General features: G+C 51.0%; 1 protein-coding gene across 2 annotated transcripts; it reads left to right on the top strand.

The window, feature by feature from the left end:
* The first annotated feature begins 237 nt into the window (after positions 1-237).
* Positions 238-19,798, top strand: PLAAT3 (phospholipase A and acyltransferase 3). 2 transcript variants are annotated; one of them, XM_079787661.1, is made up of 5 exons: positions 238-368; positions 780-854; positions 10,465-10,567; positions 11,323-11,591; positions 17,371-19,798. In XM_079787661.1, the coding sequence occupies exons 2-5, from the start codon at positions 840-842 to the stop codon at positions 17,470-17,472; spliced, it is 489 nt and encodes a 162-aa protein (XP_079643787.1). In that variant the 5' UTR covers positions 238-368; positions 780-839; the 3' UTR covers positions 17,473-19,798. The 2 variants fall into 2 exon arrangements, with proteins under 2 accessions (XP_079643787.1, XP_079643786.1); XM_079787660.1 differs by having other exon boundaries at positions 263-403.
* Positions 19,799-21,266: the final 1,468 nt, after the last annotated feature.

Below are 21,266 nucleotides of genomic sequence, written 5' to 3'. Positions count from 1 at the left end.
CATTCCAGTGTGATGTGTCTACAGGGATCGAATATACAACAACTCTGTTCTTGAACGTTGGACTCCCCGCAGCGCGGGTGTGGACAAGGTGAGGAGGGGCGGCCCAGTGGGTGCCTCCGGGCGGAGGAGCGAGCAGGGCGGGGCGGGCGGGGCGCCGGGGGCACCCAGACCTGCCAGTCCCAGAGGCCGGAGCGGGCGGTCCCGGTCGCGGGGCAGGAGGCTCAGCGAGGCTCTCATTAGCCAGTCGCGGGGGGAAGGGCTGGGTGACCTCACGCTGGGCGGGACCGAGGCCTTTAAACCCGTCCCTGGGCCGCTGCGCCCGGCCTCGCAGCCTCCCACGTCCGTCCGTCCGTCCGTCTGTCCGAGAGGTGGGTGGGCGGCTCCTTCCCGGACTTCAGGAAGGGTGAGGAGCTGGGGGGGGCCCTCCCGACCCTGTGGGAGAGGGAGAAGTTGGGTGCGGCAGGGCCGGCAAGTTAGGGAGCAGCTGCCGCCTCCCAGCACCCCGGCCGGTGGCGCAGCTGACTGTTGGGGCGCGGCAGCTGCGCCCCCGCCTCCCCGGTCTCTGGTGAACCCCTCTGCCCCATCAGGGGGTTCGTCCTTCCACAGGGCAGGGAGGAGGCAAGCCAGGGACTCCTCTGGGGGGGGGGAGGGGGGAGCCGGTTGTTCCCGGAAGGATCAGGGTCCGACTGCACAGTCTCCTTCCCGGAGCGCCGTCCCCCCTGGGATCTTGGGGACGCTGCTACCTGTCACTGACAGGAACCCCTGCTCCCCCGCCTCAGGCACTCTCGCAGCTGACAACCAACTCCAGCCCGCCCCGAGGGTCCGCCGCGGGAGAGAGGATGCGGGCGCCCATTGTAAGTGCGGGGCCGGGGGGCGGGGCGGGGCGGGGCGCGTGTGAGCGGTGACGCCCGGGTTCTCAGCCGGAGAGGCCACACCCCCACCCGCCCGGGCCTCCGGTGTCGGTGTGGGCCGCAGGCACCTGCGGGGGGTGGGGGGGGTCTCAGGGTTTGAACTTGCCCCGGGGAGGGCGGGACCTGCAGGAAGAGGGAGGCAGCCAGGGGCGCCCTGCTCCCCAGGAGTCGGACCGGGCCCCTGCGCTGGCTCCCGGGCTGGACTGTGGCCCCGGTGCCGCTGGGTCTGGTCACAGTGGCTTTTTCTGGTCTCAGCTGATGCGCCTCGTGACCGCCCGGTCAGCGACTGCCCAGCTTTCACGGTTCCTCTAACCCGGGATGCGGTTCAGGCTCAGAAAGGGGCTTAGCCAATGCTTCCTTCCAGCCTGGCGCGTCTGGCTGCAGAGGGGTGCAGACCCCCCCGGACCTGCTCCCGAGCACCTGACGGGAACTTGGGTCAAGTTCAAATCCATTCTGTTCCTCCGGTGACGAGCTTATGACTTAAGACTGAGGAAGTGCTCAGGACAGAGCTTTGCACACACGTGAAGTGCAACCGCAACTCTCTATTGCGATGATGATTTATTATTATTATTAAACAGCTTCACAAGTGCCTGGCATCGGGGGTGCCTAGCATCGGGGGTACCTGGCATTGGGGGGTACCTGGCATCGGGGGGTGCCTGGCATCGGGGGTACCTGGCATACTTGATACCTGGAGTGGTCATTTTTAAATACCCTCTCCTTCATCTGACAACATTGTTTTCAGTAATAATAATGAAATGAATAATGATAATGAATAATAAGAAACAGTAAAACTTCCCTTTTATTGAGCCTTGTATATGAACTCAAGCCAGTGAAAAAATAAAAAAGTGAAAAGTAAATGTTATAGAGAGAAAAATAGAAAAAAGTAATGGATTAATGAATAGGTTTTAATTGCTTTAAGGTATTTTTGAAAAAAGTTATTCTTACCTACAGGTTGGTCACAGGAAGGCATTGACGTTACAGTTTCCGTTTTGGAACTTTGACTTCTGAAAAATTGTCCATGACTTTGTCTACGCTGCTCTTCTTAAAGAAATTTTAAAAAATGATTCTTTGCTTATTAATGTTCAGAATTCAGTAGAGTTAGATTTGCCAGCTCATCATTGCTCACAGTTGATTGAAGAACACTTTTTATTAATTTTAATTTCAAAAGCTTCTTGCATATGAAACAACAGATATACAAATAGAAAAGGCCATAAACATTAGGATAAGTTTGTCAGATTCATTAAAAACCCCATTTCATAATACACTCCAGAAATTGCAATACTGCCTATATTTTCTGAAAAATCAATTCTGGTGGCTCTTCAATACCCCCACATTTGAAACATTTTTACTAAAACATCTTCACCAGAAAAATCATAAGTTTTTATCTTATTTGGCAAAATTCTCCCATGTTGTTTTTTTTTCTGCAAAAATCAGAGGAGATGGCTGAGTGATGGAGACACTTGTTTAATCCATTGCTTTCAAACGAGAGTCTAGTTTGAAATGACCCAGGCTTTCACCCACTTCTGTTTGGGTTTCTCGGGGCACTGGGCAGGCACAGGAATATGTCGTCGACACAAATTCTGTCAAAAGTGAGCTCGGACCCTGCTGAGCTGTTTGGGAAATTACCTCTGGGACAGACACGTGAGCCGAGCGTGTGCTGGGGGCTGACTGTCTAACTGGGTGCTCTGATTAAACTTCCATGTCCAGGACAAAGGTTTTCAAAGAATAAGAAATAAAAACAGGCTAGCTTGAGGCTCACATATATATTATTAAATCTCAGAAATACAACCTAAATCTGCAGAAATAAAACCTTAGAGCCACAAAATCGCTTTGGGGAGAGTTGTATTTTATCGCTGATGGTCTCTAAATTGCCAGCACGTGGAGATGATAAACAGGAGACTGACTTTGGGTGTGCCTTATTATTGTTTTAAAATTCTCCACGGACAGCTCCCTCCTCTTTGCAGCCAGGGAACACGGATGGCACCTCCCCACTCTGGCTGGGTCACTGCCCGGCTCTTGGGGCTTGACAAAGGTCAGCTGTTGGCACAGACTGCGCTGGGATGGAGAGGCCTGCGTCTCCCGTAGGGCCCCGGCTTCCCTGAGCCCTCTGTCCAGCCCGGAGCGCCTCCCGGTCAGTGCCAGTGCTGGCGTGTCCTGTTTCTCTCCTGTCTGTGTTCCAAATGTGCTTAGAGTAAGTGGGCCAGGAGTCTCTGTCCCCCTTCCTCCACCCCCTGCTCCCCCTCCTCCACCCCCTGTTCCCCCTCCTCCACCCCCTGTCCTTAATCTGTGTCTTGTTGAGCAGCTGCTGCTGGGGAAGTGAATATCCAAGTGAAACTGAGTCCAGAACATGAGGAAGTGGATGGGCCTGCTCTGGTCTCTGATTTTCTGGACTTGCTTCTCTCTGACCCTCTGTTTGCCTGATCTAGCAGGTCTCTGCGGAGCTACCTAAGGGGCAAAGAGGGGCAGGGAGAAGAGGACCCTCCTCAAAGAGCCGTGAGGCTTCCGGGCCTGCAGGGTTCTCCCCCCCCCCCCCCCCCCCCCCCCCCCCCCCCCCCCCCCCCGCCTACCTCCTCCCCAGAGGTCCAGGCTGGGAGGGCTGCAAGCCTCTGCTGAGAGCCTGTGTGTGCCAGGCTGGCTGCTCTGCCTCGCTGGCCGCCGGCTGGGCATGGAGGGATCACTCCTTCCCATGGGCTCAGCCCACAGTTAGAGTCACTGGACGGCGGGCTGTGGCTTTGGAGGCAGCGACTCTGTGCTGGGGCTTCGGGGAGGCAGCGAGGGTGCAGACGTTGAGCCTGTCTTGAGGGATGAGTAGGAGTTTGCCAGGGAACAGTCAAGAGAATTTCAGGCCGAGAGTACAATGATGCAGAGGCAACGTGTGCCATGGGGCTGTCATCGGATTACAGGACCTTTGTGTGCATTGTGTGGTTTTGTGGAAAAGATCTTGGCCTTGGAACCTGGCACTACTTCTCGGGGAGCTCTGAGACCTTGGGCAAGTTACTTCCCATCTCTGAGCCTTTTCCTGGCGAACGGGACCGCTATAAGGATATAAGGACCCAGATAGGTGTGAAAACCCCAGCAGTGCTGGTGGGGATGGAGGTGGTTTCCAGATGAGTTGGGGGCAGTCCCGATTCACATGGGGTGGGGCTGGACACATAGAACAGGCCTGGGGCCTGGAGGGCAAGAGCCTGGGAGGGTGGATGAGTTTTTCCCCAGAATACCCATGACCTCTGGGCCGCTGGGGCTGGGCCTGGTGCCTGCTGGAATCGACACTGTCCCTTGCCCAGCAGCTGGCGAGGGCAGAGGTAATGTGTTAGCCCAACCCCTCCTCCATCTCCTCTCTGGGCCTGAGGCTGGGGAGGCTGGGCAGTCAGGCCTCCTCCTCACGCTCCCTGCTCCACCCCGCCTGGGGCACAGGTCTCAGCCCTCTCCTGGGCATGAGTAGTTCTACAACTTTGCCCTGTTATCTTACTTATTTTACACACAGACCCTGCCTGTTGGATCTGAATAGCCCCGTTCTGCCAGAGAAGCTCAGAGAGGTTAAGTGACTCCTAGGGGTCACACAGCAATATTGCAGAGAGGGGCTCGGTCTCGGTTGGACCGTGAAAGGCAGCCTCAGCTGGCTGGGACGGACAGCCAAGTCCTCAGGGCTTTCTTCTCTTCCTAGAACGCTGTCACGGAAACTCCCTCTCCCAGCTGGGACTGCAGTCTCTTGTTTTGAAACCCCCGGCTTCTAGACATTTGCCCAGAGTGGGAGGAATGCAGGGCAGGAGGCTGCGGATTGCCACACTCACACAGCAGGGAGAGGACCTTGCTCCCAGATTGGGTTTCACAACATCCAGAGTGTCTCCAGCTAGTGCCGGAACTGCCCCCGACCTTCCCAAATCAGAAATAGAGCCGTGGCAGCAAACCCGCCCTCTATGGCCTGGCTGGGCAGCTCCGTGGGTTAGAGCATCCTCCCGACACGCCAAGGTTCTGGGTTCCATCGCCAGTCAGGACACATACAAGAATCAACCAATGAATGCATAAATAAGCGAATCAACACATCCGAGTCTCTTTCTCTCTCAAAATCAAACAAACAAAACCCCCTGCCACCTCTAGGAGGCGCCCTGCGTGCCGGGCGGGACTTGCTGAGTGTGTCACAGGTCTGAACTTATCTGATCCTCGGGAGACCTCCTCGAATCAGGTGCTAGAATGACTCCCATTTTACAGCGGAGGGAACGAGCCTGGGAGAAACGGAGTCGCTTGCCCCAGGCTATCCAGTTAGTGAGGAGCAGAGCCGGGATTTGAACCCAGGCCGCCTGGCTCTGAGCCCCAGGCTGCGACCTGTGGGGGGTTTCTCTCTTTTCCGCGTCAGCACGGAAAAGGAGTGGGTCCGGTTCCTGAGTGGAGGCGGCTGGGGATTAAGAAATAAAAGAAAGGCCGAAACCGGTTTGGCTCAGTGGCTAGAGCGTCGGTCTGCGGACTGAAAGGTCCCGGGTTCGATTTCAGTCGAGGGCACGTACATTGGTTGTGGGCACATCCCCAGTAGGGGGTGTGCAGGAGGCAGCTGGTTGATGTTTCTCTCTCATCGATGTTTCTAGCTCTCTATCCCTCTTCCTTCCTCTCTGTAAAAAATCAATAAAATATATTTTAAAAAAAAGAAATAAAAGAAAGAAAGAGACCAGATAGAAAGATAGAAGCAAAGCTGGGAGCCGGTGGGACGCCATCCTCTGATGGAGGGACAGGGACCCCGAGCCCACACAGCGTGTTTATTTATATACCCCCAAATACCAGGAAGTGTCACCAAAACTTAGGACCAAAGGAGCTTATTTGCATTCTTGAGGAGGCCCGAGCATTCCTGGTGCTTGCCTGGATTTACATATCAAAGTCACCTGGGCAAAGGTAAGTCGGTGCTGATAACGCGTCCAGCCTCACTGGGGAAGCCTGTTCCCAGGGCGTGGCTCTGCCTGTCGCCTGAGTTCAGCTGCCGATGATTAAAGAAATGCCATGTGCCTTCCCGGGCGCTGTCTGCAGTGCCCAGCGTACTGTTCCCGAAGACCACCCCCACCTTGACGGACCCACAGCCGCTCCGCACTTTTTCTACCTGGAATATTTCACTACAAACCCAAGTGGCAGGCGCCGGGCGGTGGGGCTAACCGGGGCCGAGGGTGGGTGGGCTGGAACCCTTCCTCGTGGCCTCCAGGGAAAAGCATTCTCGTTGTCGTGTTTCAGCCCTTGGACTGAAAATTCCTCTAAAAGTGCCCTCCTTCCCTCCGGGCCCTGCCCAGTGCCCACGGCCGAGGCTGGCCCGGGTCAGTTGCAGGGCGGGCCTGGTGAGCTCTGCCACAGGATGTTTGCCTTTCCTGGTGGCGGGCAGGGGCAGGGCCGCAAACCCGGTGCTGCCACTTTCAGGCTGACCCTGGGTAGGTGACCTCATCTCTCTCAGCCTCAGTTTCCCTCCTGCAAAATGAGGTCTGCCTGCTCATCTCAGACGAACCTTTCGGTCTCACCCCCTCTCCCCTCAGACACCCTCTCCTGGGCTGCACAGTAGAATCGCCTGGAATATTTTAAAAGACGCCAGCCTTGGGCTTCATCTCAGAGGATCTGCTTCTGGTCAAACCCCAAGCCATCCCGAGGTCCCCGCCCAGCGCCGTGTGTTTGCTCCTTAGATCCCTGCCCCCTCCCCTGTTCACCTGGCTCCCCCTGCCCCCTGCAAGGTCACTTCCTCCCACACCTTCTCCCACGGCGGCGGGGTGTGAGGTGGAGAGTGTAGGGCTTGGGTTCGAATTCTGTCTCTGCCACATACCCCGTCCCTTCGGCAGCAATCTCAGGTGCCGCCTTTTCTAGCATCTTCTCCGGTTCCGCTCCCCGCCTTCTCTCTCAAGGCCGGTTCAGCCAGGCTTGGGTCCCAATGGGGCCTGTTTTCATAAAGGTGGCCATGGCCCTACCCAGGCCGCTCTCCTGACCCCCAGGCTCACGTGCTCAGCGCCCCCCGAGCCTCTACCGGGCGGCACTTCAGCCCAGCCTGCCCCCAGCCCCCCGTTGCTCCGGCCAGAACCCTTGGGGTCACGATTGGCTCCTCTTTCCCTGACACCCCACTAATATTTTTAAGGCTTGTGAGGCAAATGGCCAAGTTGCCCTTCAAAAAAGTTGTACTTTGATTTATAGTCCCAGCTGCAGTGAGTGAGAGTGGGTTTGCCTGCATCGTTCCCTATATTTAGTATTCCTGTCTTAATCCCCTCCAAACTAGTTTTTAATTTGCATTTATTTCGTTAGTAGTGAGGTAGAATATGTCGCCTTTTATTAATGGTGATATATTGCTCCCTTTAAAATTATTTATCATGCCCTTTGGCCAGTTTTTTCTATTTTGGTGTTGGAATTGTTTTTTTAAACATTTAAAAACATATGTTTTTATTGATTTCAGAGAGGAAGGGAGAAGGAGAGAGAGATAGAAACATCAATGATGAGAGAGAATCATGGGTCGGCTGCCTCCTGCACATGGGGATCCAGCCCACAACCCAGGTATGTGCCCTTGACAGGAATCAAACCTGGGGCCCTTCAGTCCACAGGCCAACACACTATCCACTGAGCCAAACCAGCTAGGGCTTGAAATATATTTTATGGATTTATAAAAACTCTTTATCTGTTAAAGATATTAACTGTTTTTCTGTAATTTTCTTCCAATTGGCCATGACAGTTTGCTTGTGGTATTTTTTCCCATGCGTAGGGAAATCTATTAGCATATTTACTGACAGGGAATTGAACCGTGACCTCCTAATTTTTTAAAAAAATATATATTTTATTGATTTTTTAACAGAGAGGAAGGGAGAGAGATAGTCAGAAACATTGATGTGAGAGAAACATCGATCAGCTGCCTCCTGCACAGATGTGCCCGCAACCAAGGTACATGCCCTTGACCGGAATCGAACCTGGGACCCTTCAGTCCGCAGGCCGACGCTCTATCCACTGAGCCAAACTGGTTTCGGCATCTCCTAATTTATAGGTCGATGCTGGGCAATATTACTCATATTTAAGCAGCAGTAACATGGTCATAGTTGCAGGTTCCAGATGGGAGATGGTTTCAAGATAATGTCCTCCTCTTTCAGTTAAAAAAATGCAAGTTCATCATCATGAGGAGTTTTTGCCCATCTATACATCTTAAAACCTTTTTCATTATGGAAGGAATTCATCTTGGTAGAAAACCAATTAAATCATACAGTATAAAATATTAAAGTCCCAACCCCTCACAGTACATAATATACAACAGTTTGGGGTTTTTTCCCTCAGGTCATACATAGTATATAATACATCTTGCTTTATAAATGTATAAACATGTATTTTAAGCAAAAATGGAGATAATAACGTTTCTCAGCATACTTTTTTTGATTATTTCCATGTTTGCTCGTGAAAATCCACCTCCTTCTCTCCAGTGGCTGTACATATGGATGCGGAATAACTTATTCAATTGGTTTTTAGCCATGGTTGTTTAGGTTGTTTTTCCAATGCGAATGTGGGAGGCCAGAAGGTGTTTTAATTTGCTTGCTAAGGAAAGTGCTGCCCCACAGCCCTGTGTGCTGTTTCTGTGGGAGGATAAAGGCTTTTGGTCCTCCAGTCCCGCGGGCGCAGGCTCAGCTTCGCCAGGGTCCCCGCCTGGGCTGGTGAGAGGCCCGGTTCGGGCGCTGCCCGCGGGGCCCCAGCCCTGCCCTGGAGAGGCCGCCCTCCCCGCGCCTCCTGCGGGTCCCCACGCCCAGGGGGGGAGGCCGCCGCCCATCCCTTATGACGGGAGGCGCAGACCTTGTGTGAAGGGCCGAGAGGGAGGGTTTAGGTCCCGCAGGCCCAGGGTCTCCACCAGTGACTCCGCTCTGCCGTGTGGAAAGCGTCCGTGGAGCGTGCCGGTGCCGGGCTGGGGCCGCGGGCCCGGACACGGCGTGGACACTGGCACACACAGTCTGACGTGTGGATTCCCGTGTCACCGGACAGCAGCCCTTCGGCTTTCCCTCCAGCCCCTGGACAAGGGTGGCGACCACCCTGAGCCCGCCGCAGCGGCACAGAGCTGGGCCCGGACCACAGCACGAGCTTCTGATTTACAGGGGTTCCTGAGGCCTTGACTCCGATCCCGCTGACCTGGCCGTGTCCTCCTGAAGCCACTGCTCCTCCTGCCTCTCAGCGCTCGAGGGGGAGCCCTGCCCCGAGCTCCTGGCCGCCGCCCGACGGCAGGCCCTCTCTGACGGGCGGTGGTTCTCGGGGTTCCCTCACCCCGCCTTCCCATGGCCAGCACCCAGCGTGTTCCCTGCGGGTTCTGTACGCTGTGCGATGCTTTTCCTGTTGTTGCTGTTTAAAACTTATTTCTTCAGGGGTGGCCCTCATAAGACGTGCGTCCCGGGTTCTGTGGGACATCTTTAATTGATGGAAGTGGTATTGTGTTGCGGCTCATTCTCACTTTCCACTCAGCACTGTGCCTAGAAGGGGACCCTCGTTGCCATGGGAACAGCTTCTAACTAGTGCGCAGGGCTCCGTGGGCAAGTCCACCTCCTTTTGCTTCTTTTTGAAAAAAGTTTAAAAAAAAAAATATTTTATTGATTTTCTACAGAGAGGAAGGGAGAGGGAGAGGGAGTTAGAAACATTGATGAGAGAGAAACATTGATCAGCCGCCTCCTGCACACTCCCTACTGAGGATGTGCCTGCAACCAAGGCACATGCCCCTGACCGGAATCGAACCCGGGACCCTTGAGTCCGCAGGCCGACGCTCTATCCACTGAGCCAAACCGGTTTCATTTAAAGTTTTTTAAATGAAGTTCCCTTGGGTGGTATCCTGTTTTAAGCTTGTGTGTATTTGGAAATATAAATGATAATTACTGCCTAAGAGAAGTATCTGTAAAATTCCTGTGAAAACATTCACCCCCCGCCCCGTGCCGCATGTGCATTTTGTGTCCAGTTGTTATGTTCCTATAAATGAACGTGAACTGCCGTTGACCTTGCTTCTCAGGCATCGCAGCTGTGACTGGCTATTCCCACTGCCCGTCGTTTTATCGCCAAGGAGTCCGTACGAGGCTGCCTCTTCTCCCCTCCTCCGCTCGGATGGAATCTCCCGGCCAGGCAAAGAGCTTGGGGGTGGGGGGTGGGCAACCCCGACCCACCTCTTCACTGCGCTGCCTGAGTCCTACAGGGACGGTTTCCCGGCTCGTTAAAGAGATTTGAGGTTGGCTTGGACCAGAGAGGCTCTCCCCCTGATTCCGGCCCCAGTCCCAGGTCCCCACCCCAGCACCGAGCACACCGTGCTGGCTCCTCAATAATATTGAACGAAGGTGACCTTGAACCTCTCGGAATGTCTGTCAAGCTCTGTTCGTGCTCCCCTAACAGGGTGGGCCTCTAAGCGGGATTTCAGCCCCCTCCCCACTTCCCTCTGTGCGTGTACACTCATCAGCAGTTCTCGGTCAGGTCCCAGGCCAGGTTGTGGAGTCTCTGTGGGACACGCTTCTGATTTGACAGCTTCGGGCGGGGACCCCAGCCTCTGCCCCCGGGTTCCAAGGTCTCGCTCAGACCGCCTCTAACAGCCCTGTTCTTGGTTTTGCAGCCAGAGCCCAACCCTGGAGACCTGATTGAGATTTTCCGCCCCTTCTACCGACACTGGGCCATCTACGTGGGGGATGGATACGTGGTGCACCTGGCCCCCCCAAGTAAGGATGCCCGGGGCCTCCACTGTGCAGGGGCCGGGGGAGAGGGAGACGGGGAGCTGTGGGCAAAGGTGACCCAGCGTTCTCTTTGTTCCTGGACTGGCAGTGGGTCCCGAGTGCTGCAAGAAGGCAGTTTGGTCGGGGCGATGGTTTCCAACCAAACTGTTGCCCCTTCCAGCGCCTCAGCCCTGGCCAGGGCCGTGCTGGAGCCCGCTGGGCCTCCCTGGCGTCACCTCGCAGGCAGCAGCCGTGGGGTTCTGGTCCCTTTGCTCCCAGAAGGGCAGGAACTACGTGTGCAGGCCCCCCGCCTTCCTGCCGTGGTCAGCTTTGTATACGCCAAGGAAGCGTGGCCCCGGGAGAATCGCAGGAGGCTCCCTCTGTTGGCCCGGGAGACGGGTGCACACAGGGCCCATGTCTGCGTAACCCGGAGGGCCTCTGAGCGCACAGGGTGCAGACGGCCAGCCTCTCTCGGTTAAAACAAAATCACCACGAATCATGGCCCGTCACTGCTCCTGATTGCAGATGAGGAAACCAGGGCCCAGAGACCACAAGCACCTACTCCAAAGCCACACAGCATGTGTCCGACCCTCCCCTCTTTTCCTTTCCACATCTGCTCATCTGCCCTTAAGGAACTTGTCGATCACCGCTTATTTTATTTAAAATATCCGTGTTTCTCTGCCAAGGGGGGGGGGGGGTGCCCAGCAGGAAGGCCGCTGTGAGCCCTGGGCCATCGCTCAGTTTCCTCTTTGAAACCACAGGTGAAATCGCAGGAGCGGGGGCGGCCAGCCTCATGTCCGCCCTGACCGACAAGGCCATAGTGAAGAAGGAGCTGCTTTACTTTGTGGCCGGCAAAGACAAGTACCACGTCAATAACAAGCATGACCAGAAGTACGCCCCGCTGCCTCCCAGCAAGATCGTGCAGCGGGCGGAGGAGCTGGTGGGGCAGGAGATGCTCTACAAGCTGACCAGCGAGAACTGTGAGCACTTCGTGAACGAGCTGCGCTACGGAGTCCCCCGCAGCGACCAGGTGCGTCCTCAGCCTGTGTCCCTGACCCCAGGAACCTGACCATTCCCCCCGCTGACCGTGGCTGGGCATCCGTGTGGGCCGGGCCGGGGTGGAGGCGGAGGCACGAAGGAGACAAAATAGCAGGGACAGAATCCCTGCCCGCGAGGGAGTGACCGTCAGGGTAGGGATGAGGGTGGGGAGGACTGCCAGTCAGCAGAGTAGAGCAGTTCAGTTAGGAGGTGAGGTCACCCCCATTGCCAAGGCCTCCCTGGCTGCCTGGGAGATGGACCCTCCCCACAGGCCCAGAGGCGGGTTTTATTATCCCCACTTTACAGATGGAGAAGCCGAGGCTCACCGCACTTAAGTAACTTGTCGATGACCATTTGTTTGACCAAACAAATCTGTGTTGAGTCTGCAGACCTGGGACTTGTGTCTTCCTGGGCGTCTGCAACTGTGCTGATAAGTAGCCGCGGTGGGACTTGAAGCCCAGGTCTGTCTGTCACGGCTCTTCATGCGTGTGAAAGGCACTGTTCTCAGCCCTGCCGCAACCCCAGGGTCAGTCCAGGGGGCGCTAGGGGGCAGTCTTGTTCATTTTCTAAGTTTGACTTTGGCCGTGATCCCTCTTTTCTGGAATCTCTTTTCCTCCTGAGTAGCTAACTTCTTTCCTGTTCTCTCTCACTCCCTCCTCTCCCTTCCTGCACCTTCAGTACCATTTATTTTTTGTGTGTGAAAACATTGGAAAAGTTCTTAGGTTCAAGTTGATGCAAAAGAGTATATTTCCCCCCCAAATTGGAAGGCATTGCTTCATTGTCAAGTAACTAATGCTCTTGTTGACGAGAAGTCTGAAATGGTTCAGATTTTGGATCCTTTGTATGTGACCTACTTTTTCTTCCCAGAAGCTATAGAATCTTTTCTTTACCTTCAGTGCTCTGAAATTTCACGATGAAATACCTGGGAGTATCTATTTTTATGTATTGTGCTGGGCACTTGATGATTCCTTTCACTCTGGAAACCCTTTTCCTTCAGTTCTGGGGAAATTTCCATTTTCTCTTCTCTCATTCTGAAACTCCAATTATTCCAATGTTGGACCCCCCAGACTGCTCCTCTGATTTTGTTATAGTCTCTGTCCTGTTTTCCATTTACTTATTTATTTATTTTAAATTAGAAAACTAACACTTACTGATAGATTTGGGTATAAAAGAAGTTTTTCTAAAAAGTAGCAGTGACACTATCACATAAAAAGAAACTTATGCTCAATAAATCTGTTTTCGTTATTGGTGATACTGCCTAACAATTGAGGTCCTCATTCCCAGGTGGCTTTTTTAAAAAAAATATATTTTATTGATTTTTTACAGAGAGGAAGGGAGAGGGAGAGAGTCAGAAACATCGATGAGAGAGAAACATCTATCGGCCGCCTCCTGCACACCTCCCACTGGGGATGTGCCCGCAACCAAGGTACATGCCCTTGACCGGAATCGAACCCGGGACCCTCCAGTCCGCAGGCCAACGATCTATCCACTGAGCCAAACTGGTTTCGGCCCAGGTGGCTTTTACTTCAGGTAAATTCCCATACTCCTGTGCAGCAATAAACTTGAAGTAAAAGTCACTATAGAAACTTGAAAGCAATAAGATACTCTATACATTCAGGGTGCTGCATTAGGAAGCTTTGGTAGATTTATAAACTATCTCCTAGTCATCTCATTGTTCATTATTTTCCATTGATTATTAATAGACTAAAGAACAGACAGGTTTATATAAATGAAGAATTATAAGTCAATACAAAATTGTTACATAATTTCATAAATACATATGTCACTAGGCATGAGCAATATTCAGGGCAATTAAATATAATTCCAACTTTGAGATAGTAAAATAACTAAGAAATAGTTTATTCTGTAGAAACAATAATTCAACTCTTCTTGCAAAATGAAGCATTGAAAATTGGGCACGTCACGCTTTTCTTCCTATGGCTTTAGCCCTGTGCACTACCCACCCACTGGAAAGGCAAAACCAGTGACAACACAGCAACAACAAAACAGCATAAACAATTCTACTGGACCCCCTCACAAAAAACAAAGAAAAAAAAAGAAACCAGAATATATTACAAAGCAGAGGTCCATCTATACTGTTTCCAAAGATCCCCTCTTTCATTTCTTGGCCTAAAAATAAGGGTTTATCAACCTCAGTACTACTGACATTTTGGGTTATTGACAACGAAGACAATTCTTCATGGTCATGACTTGCTCTGTGCATTGCAAGGTGGTTAGCAGCACCTGTGGTCTCTCCCCACTAGGTGTCAGTAGCACTTCCTCACTGCCAGGTCTGAGAAACAAAGTGTCTGCAGCTGTTGCCCCATTTCCCCCAGAGGCAAGGCAATCTGTCCCCAGCTGAGAACCACTGGCCTGGTGAGTGATGGTCATAATACACGATGTGAACAAACTAAAAGTAACTTCCACACGTCTCCCCTCTCATGAGCATAGTGGTTTAGTGGATGTTGGAAATGTACTTCCTCTCTGAAATTAAAAAAAGAAAAAAAGAAAAAAATATATTTTAAAGAAGGGGCAGTAATGGATTTAGACTAAAATGTGGTTTGTGCTTTATTTTTTTATTTTTAAATATTTTTTATTGATTTCAGAGAGGAAGGGTAAGGGAGGGAGAGAAATAGAAACATCAATGATTGATCGGCTGCTCCTGTACACCCCCTACTGGGGATCAAGCCCGCAACTGGGCATATGCCCCTGAACAGAATCAAATCCGCAGGCTGACACTCTATCCACTGAGCCAAACCAGCTAGGGCCAATTTGTACTTCTTAATGCCTTCACTTTTTTTTACCCATCCCCCGACCCCCTCTCATCTGGCAACCATCAAAATATTTTCTGTGTCTATGAGTCTGTTTCTGTTCTGCTTCTTCATTTATTTTGTACTAGAGGCCCAGTGCACGAATTTGTGCATGAGTGGGGTCCCTTGGCCTGCCTGGTGATCAGGGCCGATTGGGCCATCTCACCCAGTCCCGATTGGGGCCAATCAGGGCTGGCCGGCGGGGGGGAGGGACTATGGGGGGTTGGCTGTGGGAGTGCACTGACCATTAGGGAGTAGCTTCTGCATTGAGTGTCTACCCCGTGATGGTCAGTGTGCATCATAGTGACCAGTCGATTGGTTGTTCAGTTGACCAGTTGTAACGGTCACTTGGGCTTTTATATATATAAATTTTTAGATTCATTTGTTAATAGACATGTACTTATTGACATATTATTGTTCGTAGTTTTTATATATTTTTTCTTCTTCTCAAAGAATACCCTTTAACATTTCACCACAATAAGGGTTTAGTGATGATGAATTCCTTTAACTTCTTCTTGTCTGGGAAGCTCTTTATATGTCCTTCAATTCTAAATGATAGTTTTTTTGGGTAGAGTAATCTTGGTTGTAGATCCTTGCTTTTCATCACTTTATGAACATTTTTTGCCCATCCCTTCTGGCCTGCTGATAGAACTTCTTAAAAAAGCAGCTAGGAGCCACACTCATAATGAAGTCTACTCTTCGTCAGATAAAGTGTTAGGATAAAGAGAAATTGAAGATGTGGCCAATGGTAACGCATACATTACATAAATCTGGATAAGTTGCAAGGAATTATTAAAGTTAGATTTCTATACAAATACTTTATACCCATTTTTATTTCGTAACCTCTTATAGGGTCAAAATCCAATTGCTTTTAGAATAACACAGTTCCTTTATCCACTCAGAACATTACTGAATTGCAGAAAGCACCTTAGAATTTTCTTTTTCCCAGAAACAATTCTGGCGCTCCACGGAGAGAAGCTGTGTAGTAGCATAGACAGCGAATTTTCTGTAGTCTGACAGTATTTCAGTTTGTCCACTTAAAAAAAAAAGAGATGGATTTCTTAGCGTCTGTCCTTCCTAGCATTCTGAGCTAAGGCCTGTGACGCACACGGTGTAGCCCATGTTCGGGGTCAGAACCCCGGTGGCTTCAGCACGGAGGCTGGGCTGGACCCTCCAGTCTCGCACCAGAAAGCCATCCGTGGCACCTGCAGTGGCGCTGGCTCTCAGGACGGTTTTCCTGTGACATTTGCACTCCCAGGACTAACTAGAGAGCACTTTCCTGGGTTTCACTATCCTCTGAGCACAGCATGACCGCAGACAATGGGGTTGCTGTTGTTTCCTGGACAAAGCATCCTTTATATGATCCGGCGGCATCAGCATTTCTTCTCTGTAGAGAACTGGGGCACCGTGTGCCTCCTCCATCACCCGCCAACCACGGCTCCCACCTGACACAGAGCTGAGCCAGGAAAACAGTGGGCGCAGTGGACTTACGCAGGCTTCCCAGCAAGTCCACCCGGCAGAGCCAGGGCGGCCACAAAGCCGTGCCTCATTGCCTTTTAGGGGAAAGTTTAAAGACTGAGCAGCAGTCAAACCTCAGGTCGGTAGCTTCCTCCAATCCTGTCATCATGTTTTCTGGCTGCTAAGAATATCAGCGAAGGGTGCCTTGTCACGTTAGTTACCCGGATGTATCTCCTGACGTCTCACACAGCTGGACACATTTGGCATATACACTGAGTGGCCAGATTATTATGATCTCTGAATGCATAATAATATGGCCACTCAGTGTGTGGTGTGTGTGTGTGTGTGTGTTAGAGGCCCGGTGCATGAATTCGTGCATGGGTGGGGTCCGGCCAGCCTGGCCAGGGGGAGAGGACATGGGCTGTTGACCGGCCTGCCTGCTGGTCGAACTCCTGGTTGAGGGGACAATTTGCATATTAGCCTTTTATTATATAGGATATACACTGAGTGGCCAGATGATTTTGCGTTCAGAGATCATCATCATCTGGCCACTCCGTGTATATGTCCACAGAGCACCTCCAAATTCTTTTCTGCATCGGCCACCTAGGGGCTGTGGCAGCCACACATACACAATCCAGGCAAGCTCCGTGGTTAGAGTAGCAAGGGCAGTTGGTGACCATGTCATGTAAGGAGGTGGGTTCAGGGTATCAAGTCCACATTTTCGTCCTTCTTATTCCTGGGATTTTTAATACACTGTCTTCGTTGGACTTCTTGGCATACAATGATTAAGAATCTTTTCCTTTGCTGTTCTTTTTTAAATTAGTTAATTAATTAACTTCCTTTAATGTTCTTGATTCTGCTTCAACGCCTGGCTTGGTTTTGGGGTGAGATTTCTCGATTTGTGCTCCAGACACGCCTTTCAAGCCTTCAGTGGGAAAAGTTCCGCTCTGCGGATGGGGGCCTGTGCCTTCATTGGGAGCTGTGCGCTGAAGAGGGAGCTTGCTCTCCCTTTGTATGATCACAGGAGCTGGTGTCGCTTGCGCCCGGTCGGGCCCCTGGCCGGGCCCTGGGGCTGCAGCAATGAACAAGACCTGTGAGGTCCTTGCCCTCATGGAGGTCAGAGTTGATTGGTGATGCAGTAGCAATTCCTCCTGGACTCCCCACTAGCTTCCAGGGCTCCCCACTGGCGCCGCCATCCTGGCTCCATCTCCCTGTCCTCTCCACAGCCACCCTCTGGGATTCATGTGCTTTAAATACCCGGAAGGCGAATCCAGTTTCCCTCTTCAAGTCCAGGTCCATTCCTGGCCAGCTGGCTCCATCCGCCAACGCTTTCCCCATCCAGCCCTCTTCTCCCCATTTCCTTGCCAGTATTGGTTGACTTCTGAGTTTGTTATGGAGACCAAGGGGCATGCGAGGCTCTGTGAGCTGAACATTCTTGTTGACTGTACAGCCTGTACTCAGATTCCCGACACTCAGAGTCTGACCCACCTCTCTCTCTTGCAGGTCAGAGATGCCATCATGGCGGCGGGCATCGCAGGAGTGGGCTTGGCAGCCGTGGGCCTCATTGGAGCCGTGATCTCAAGAAACAAGCGACAAAAGCAATAAGGGGAAGGGGCTGTCCTGACAGCAGTTACTTTACTAACTTAGCGGGATCTTGTTTGGCTAGAGGTTTTGAGGTTTGGTTTATGGATTTCGTTCTGTTTTTATAACAAGGCGTATTTTCACAGAATTAAATAAAGCCCAATAAAGGCGGATTTTATTGGGGAAAATGCAGCCAGAACTGCCTGGTGTGACGTCGGTTGAGGGCACCGCTGGGCTGGTTCTGCTGACGCCAGAGTGTGCCCTGGCCCTTTGGGGATGTCCTTTCACTTTCTCTCTGCGGCTGCATTCTTTACCTTGCAGGACACAGTCCAACCCCTGTGACCTCAAGTAATGGCAGCTGAGGACACACTGGACCGCAACCTCGTTGATATACAAGAACAGAGACCACGGGATGGTCAGGACCTTGGCCTGGAACTAGACACAGCAGCCAGAGTCTGCAGATGTTCCCTGGAGTTCAAACCAAACCAAACCAAACCTTTGCCATAAAGAAACTCAATATATGCTCTTGCCAATCTTAAAACCAGCCTTATTACCCCTCTGTTCTTCACATCTTTCCTCTGTCTTGTTGCTTCCCCCCATCCCCCACCCCCACCCCCAGAACTCCTGCTTCCTCACCCTTGGGCTGGGGACAATCCCGAAGTCCCTGATCCTACATCCCCTCCTTTGGCCCTTTCTTTCCATATCAGCTCAGCTCTATCCCTTCCCACTGCCTGTCAGGTGCTCCTAGTTCAAATTCTTGAGAGAGCATCAGCTCACCACATCCTAGTTCAGCCTACTGATTGGCTGCTGTTGGGTCAGGTGACCCTACTAGGCCAATCAGCTCTTTCCTGTTGGGGCCAGGTCACATGGTGGTTGCCTCACCACTTAAGTGATTCTGGGTTGGGGGTGTGGCGGGCCCCAAGCCTGACCTCCCTGCTGTCCAACCCCCCTGGGAGGGGTTGGGGGAAGGAATGACCCCTTGTGGCGAGTCCCTTGAGGTCTGCTTTTGCTCTGTGGGCTCAGAAGATGTTCAAAGTGACCATTTCTCTAAAAGGGGCTTTTGTGGGTCCCTCAGAGATACTCTCCTAGTGCTGCGAATGCTTCCTTGGTCAGCCCTGGTTGTCAGGGCACCATCTGTCTGTTGGAATCCTGGACAGGATTGTCAAGGAAAAGAAAACGGACTCTGTAAACTTAAGAAGAGAGTTTTACTGAAGACATGTTGAGGGCTAGCCTTGAAACAGTGCTCTGCCTTGGGGGGAGTGAGAGGGACTTATGCAGGCAGAGAAGTAAGTGAAGGTACCTTTGACACTAGAAGTTACGACTACGGTACACATGCTCCCATGGTTGTTTGACGTCAACTGGAAGGGACGCACAGAAAAGATGAGGTTGAGTCGCTGCTGAACCTCCGGCTGTGGAAACGATCGAATTGCTTTGAGACTCTTGAGATGAATCTTGATCAGGAGGGAGAGAGGACAGACGCTCTTTCTGGTAGGCAGTGTCCTTTAGTGGGGAACCATTGCAGGGTCTGTGTGACTGGCCCTGCGGTTGCCTTAGTAAAGAATTTCAGTTAGCAAGGCTCACGGTTCTTGCCTGGTTGCTGATGTAATCAGAGGAGCTCAGCCACCCTTTCCTTTCCTCAGGACGTACAGAGGGCTCCGTGCCAGCTTTCTCCTGCTGGGCACACACCTGGGGATCGAACCAGCAACCTGGGTATGTGCCCTGACCGGGAATCTAACGCAACTTTTTGTGCACAGGACAACGTTCAACCGACAACATTCAACCAACTGAGCCACACCGGCCGGGCTCAACTCCCTCATTTTAAGTGACTCTCTTAGCTATACTTATTCCATTTTATTCTCTCCATCCTCAAAACACGAGAAAGCAAAACAGAAACACCTAGTTCAATTAAAAAATGCATTAACAAATTGCATTAAAAAAAAACAACACAAACGGGAATGTGTAGAAATAACCAAGTAAGATGGAAGAACCAATTCCAAATATATTGGTAATCACCATAAATGCAAGTGGGTTAAACTTGCCAAGTAAAACACAAACATTAGCTCTGGCCAGGTAGCTCAGTTGGTTAGAGCGTTGTCCTGATGTGCCAAGGTTTCGGGTTTGACCCCAGGTCATATCACCTACAAGAATTAACCAATGAATCAATCAATTAAGTGGAACAACAAATTGATGTTTCTCTCTTTCCTTTCCGTTTTCTCTGATGTATAAAATAAGTGGTAAAACTGCCATTTTCTAGAGCATTTGTTCAATCTGATGAGATTTTGCTTCTCAGCAATTGTTATCAGTTTGGATGCAATAAACTCATAAAAATTCTTACAAGTTTGAATGTTTCTTGCATTGATACACTGTACAGAGAAAACTATAGGGCCAAAAGGCATCACTTGTGCTAAAATCCCATGATACCAACCCTTCATTTAATACCTGATTTGAACAAAAAGATAGATACAGAGACAGTAAAGCATCAAACAGAAGGTCAAATTACAGCAGGAAGGTTAGGGAGAGGTGGGGGAGATAAGAGATCAATGGAAGGACTTGTATGCAGGCACATAAGCATAACCAATGGACACAAAACTCTGGGGGTTGAGGGCATGTATGGGAGTGGGGGGGGGGCAATGGTAAGATATGTACACATATAATACTTTAAAAAAAACGAAAAAAAAAATCCACCTGATTTGAATGTACTCTCAACCTCTTCCGGAAATTGAATCTTAATGAACTAATTTGGAATTTTCTGGTCGGGCACCGGTAAAGGAATCTGTCCTGTAGGCTCATTCCCCACCCCCTCCCCCATAGAAAGAAGAGGCGACCTGCATGATAAAAAGCCTTGCTGTTCCCTTTCTCTCCCCCAAACCCAGGTCTCGATCTAAAAAATAGTCTTTTCTTATGTTGAGAGCTCTCTTGCCCTACCCTTTTACCTATAAAACACCTTTCATTTTGTACAACCCCTCAGAGTGCTATGGACGAAAGGGGCCACATGCTAACCTGACAGGCTCAGGGGAGGCCTGCATGGCGGTCTTGCAAACTCAGAGACCTGAAGTCACCACAAAGGATGGTCTGAAATTAAACTTTAACTAAAAGTAGTGATGGTGGGTAGTCACTTCCTAGGCTGGTATCTTCACTGGCAAGGTCAACCTTTACCTTAACTGAGCCTGTCTGTCTTTTTGCATCTCTGATAACATATCCTTGAAATGTCTGGGCAACTTGTAACTTCCCTTTTTCTGGACCCCTCAAGGCACAACCAGATGTGCCTGGGTGCCAGGGCAGATACCATAAATTCCTTTATTATTGTTGTTATCATGTTAATTGATGACTGTTAACAATCCTGTACCCACCTAAGTATGTGTCTATCATTTTACTTTTTATCCAATCCCAGAGGTTTCCCCATTTTGTTTTCTCCCACCGCCCTAATCTATCACCAATGGATTTCTTGTAACCCTCCTATGTCCCCTCCTTTGATTGCAATGTATAAAAAATAGATGAAAAACCACCATTCTCCGGAGCATTATCCCAATCCGTTGAGATTCTGCTTCCCGGCAATTGTCGACAGTTTGGCTCAGATAAACTCACAAAAATTCTTTACAGCTTTGAATGTTTTTATGTTAACATTGCCTATGTACTTGCTGGATGAGATGTTGCCCCATCCATAAATTGCTTAATAAAGCCAAGTAGATCTTCAAATTTACTAGGTTGAATTTTGTTTTTTAATAAATGCAAAGGGCAATGTGTTAGGGTTCCCCAGGGAAGAAGAACCAATAGGATATAGATATAGATACAGATATGGATATATGAGATTTAGTACA

The sequence above is a fragment of the Cnephaeus nilssonii genome (genome assembly GCF_951640355.1).
Source record: "Cnephaeus nilssonii genome assembly, chromosome: 13".
Classification (NCBI taxonomy): Eukaryota; Metazoa; Chordata; class Mammalia; order Chiroptera; family Vespertilionidae; genus Cnephaeus; species Cnephaeus nilssonii.
This window is presented reverse-complemented; position numbering and strand designations above follow the sequence as displayed.

Excerpts from the sequence above, each read along its gene's own strand:
- PLAAT3 (XM_079787661.1), top strand. Across the intron at positions 10,568-11,322 it reads GGTGCACCTGGCCCCCCCAA|GTGAAATCGCAGGAGCGGGG; the intron begins GTAAGGATGCCC and ends TTGAAACCACAG. Across the intron at positions 11,592-17,370 it reads GAGTCCCCCGCAGCGACCAG|GTCAGAGATGCCATCATGGC; the intron begins GTGCGTCCTCAG and ends TCTCTCTTGCAG.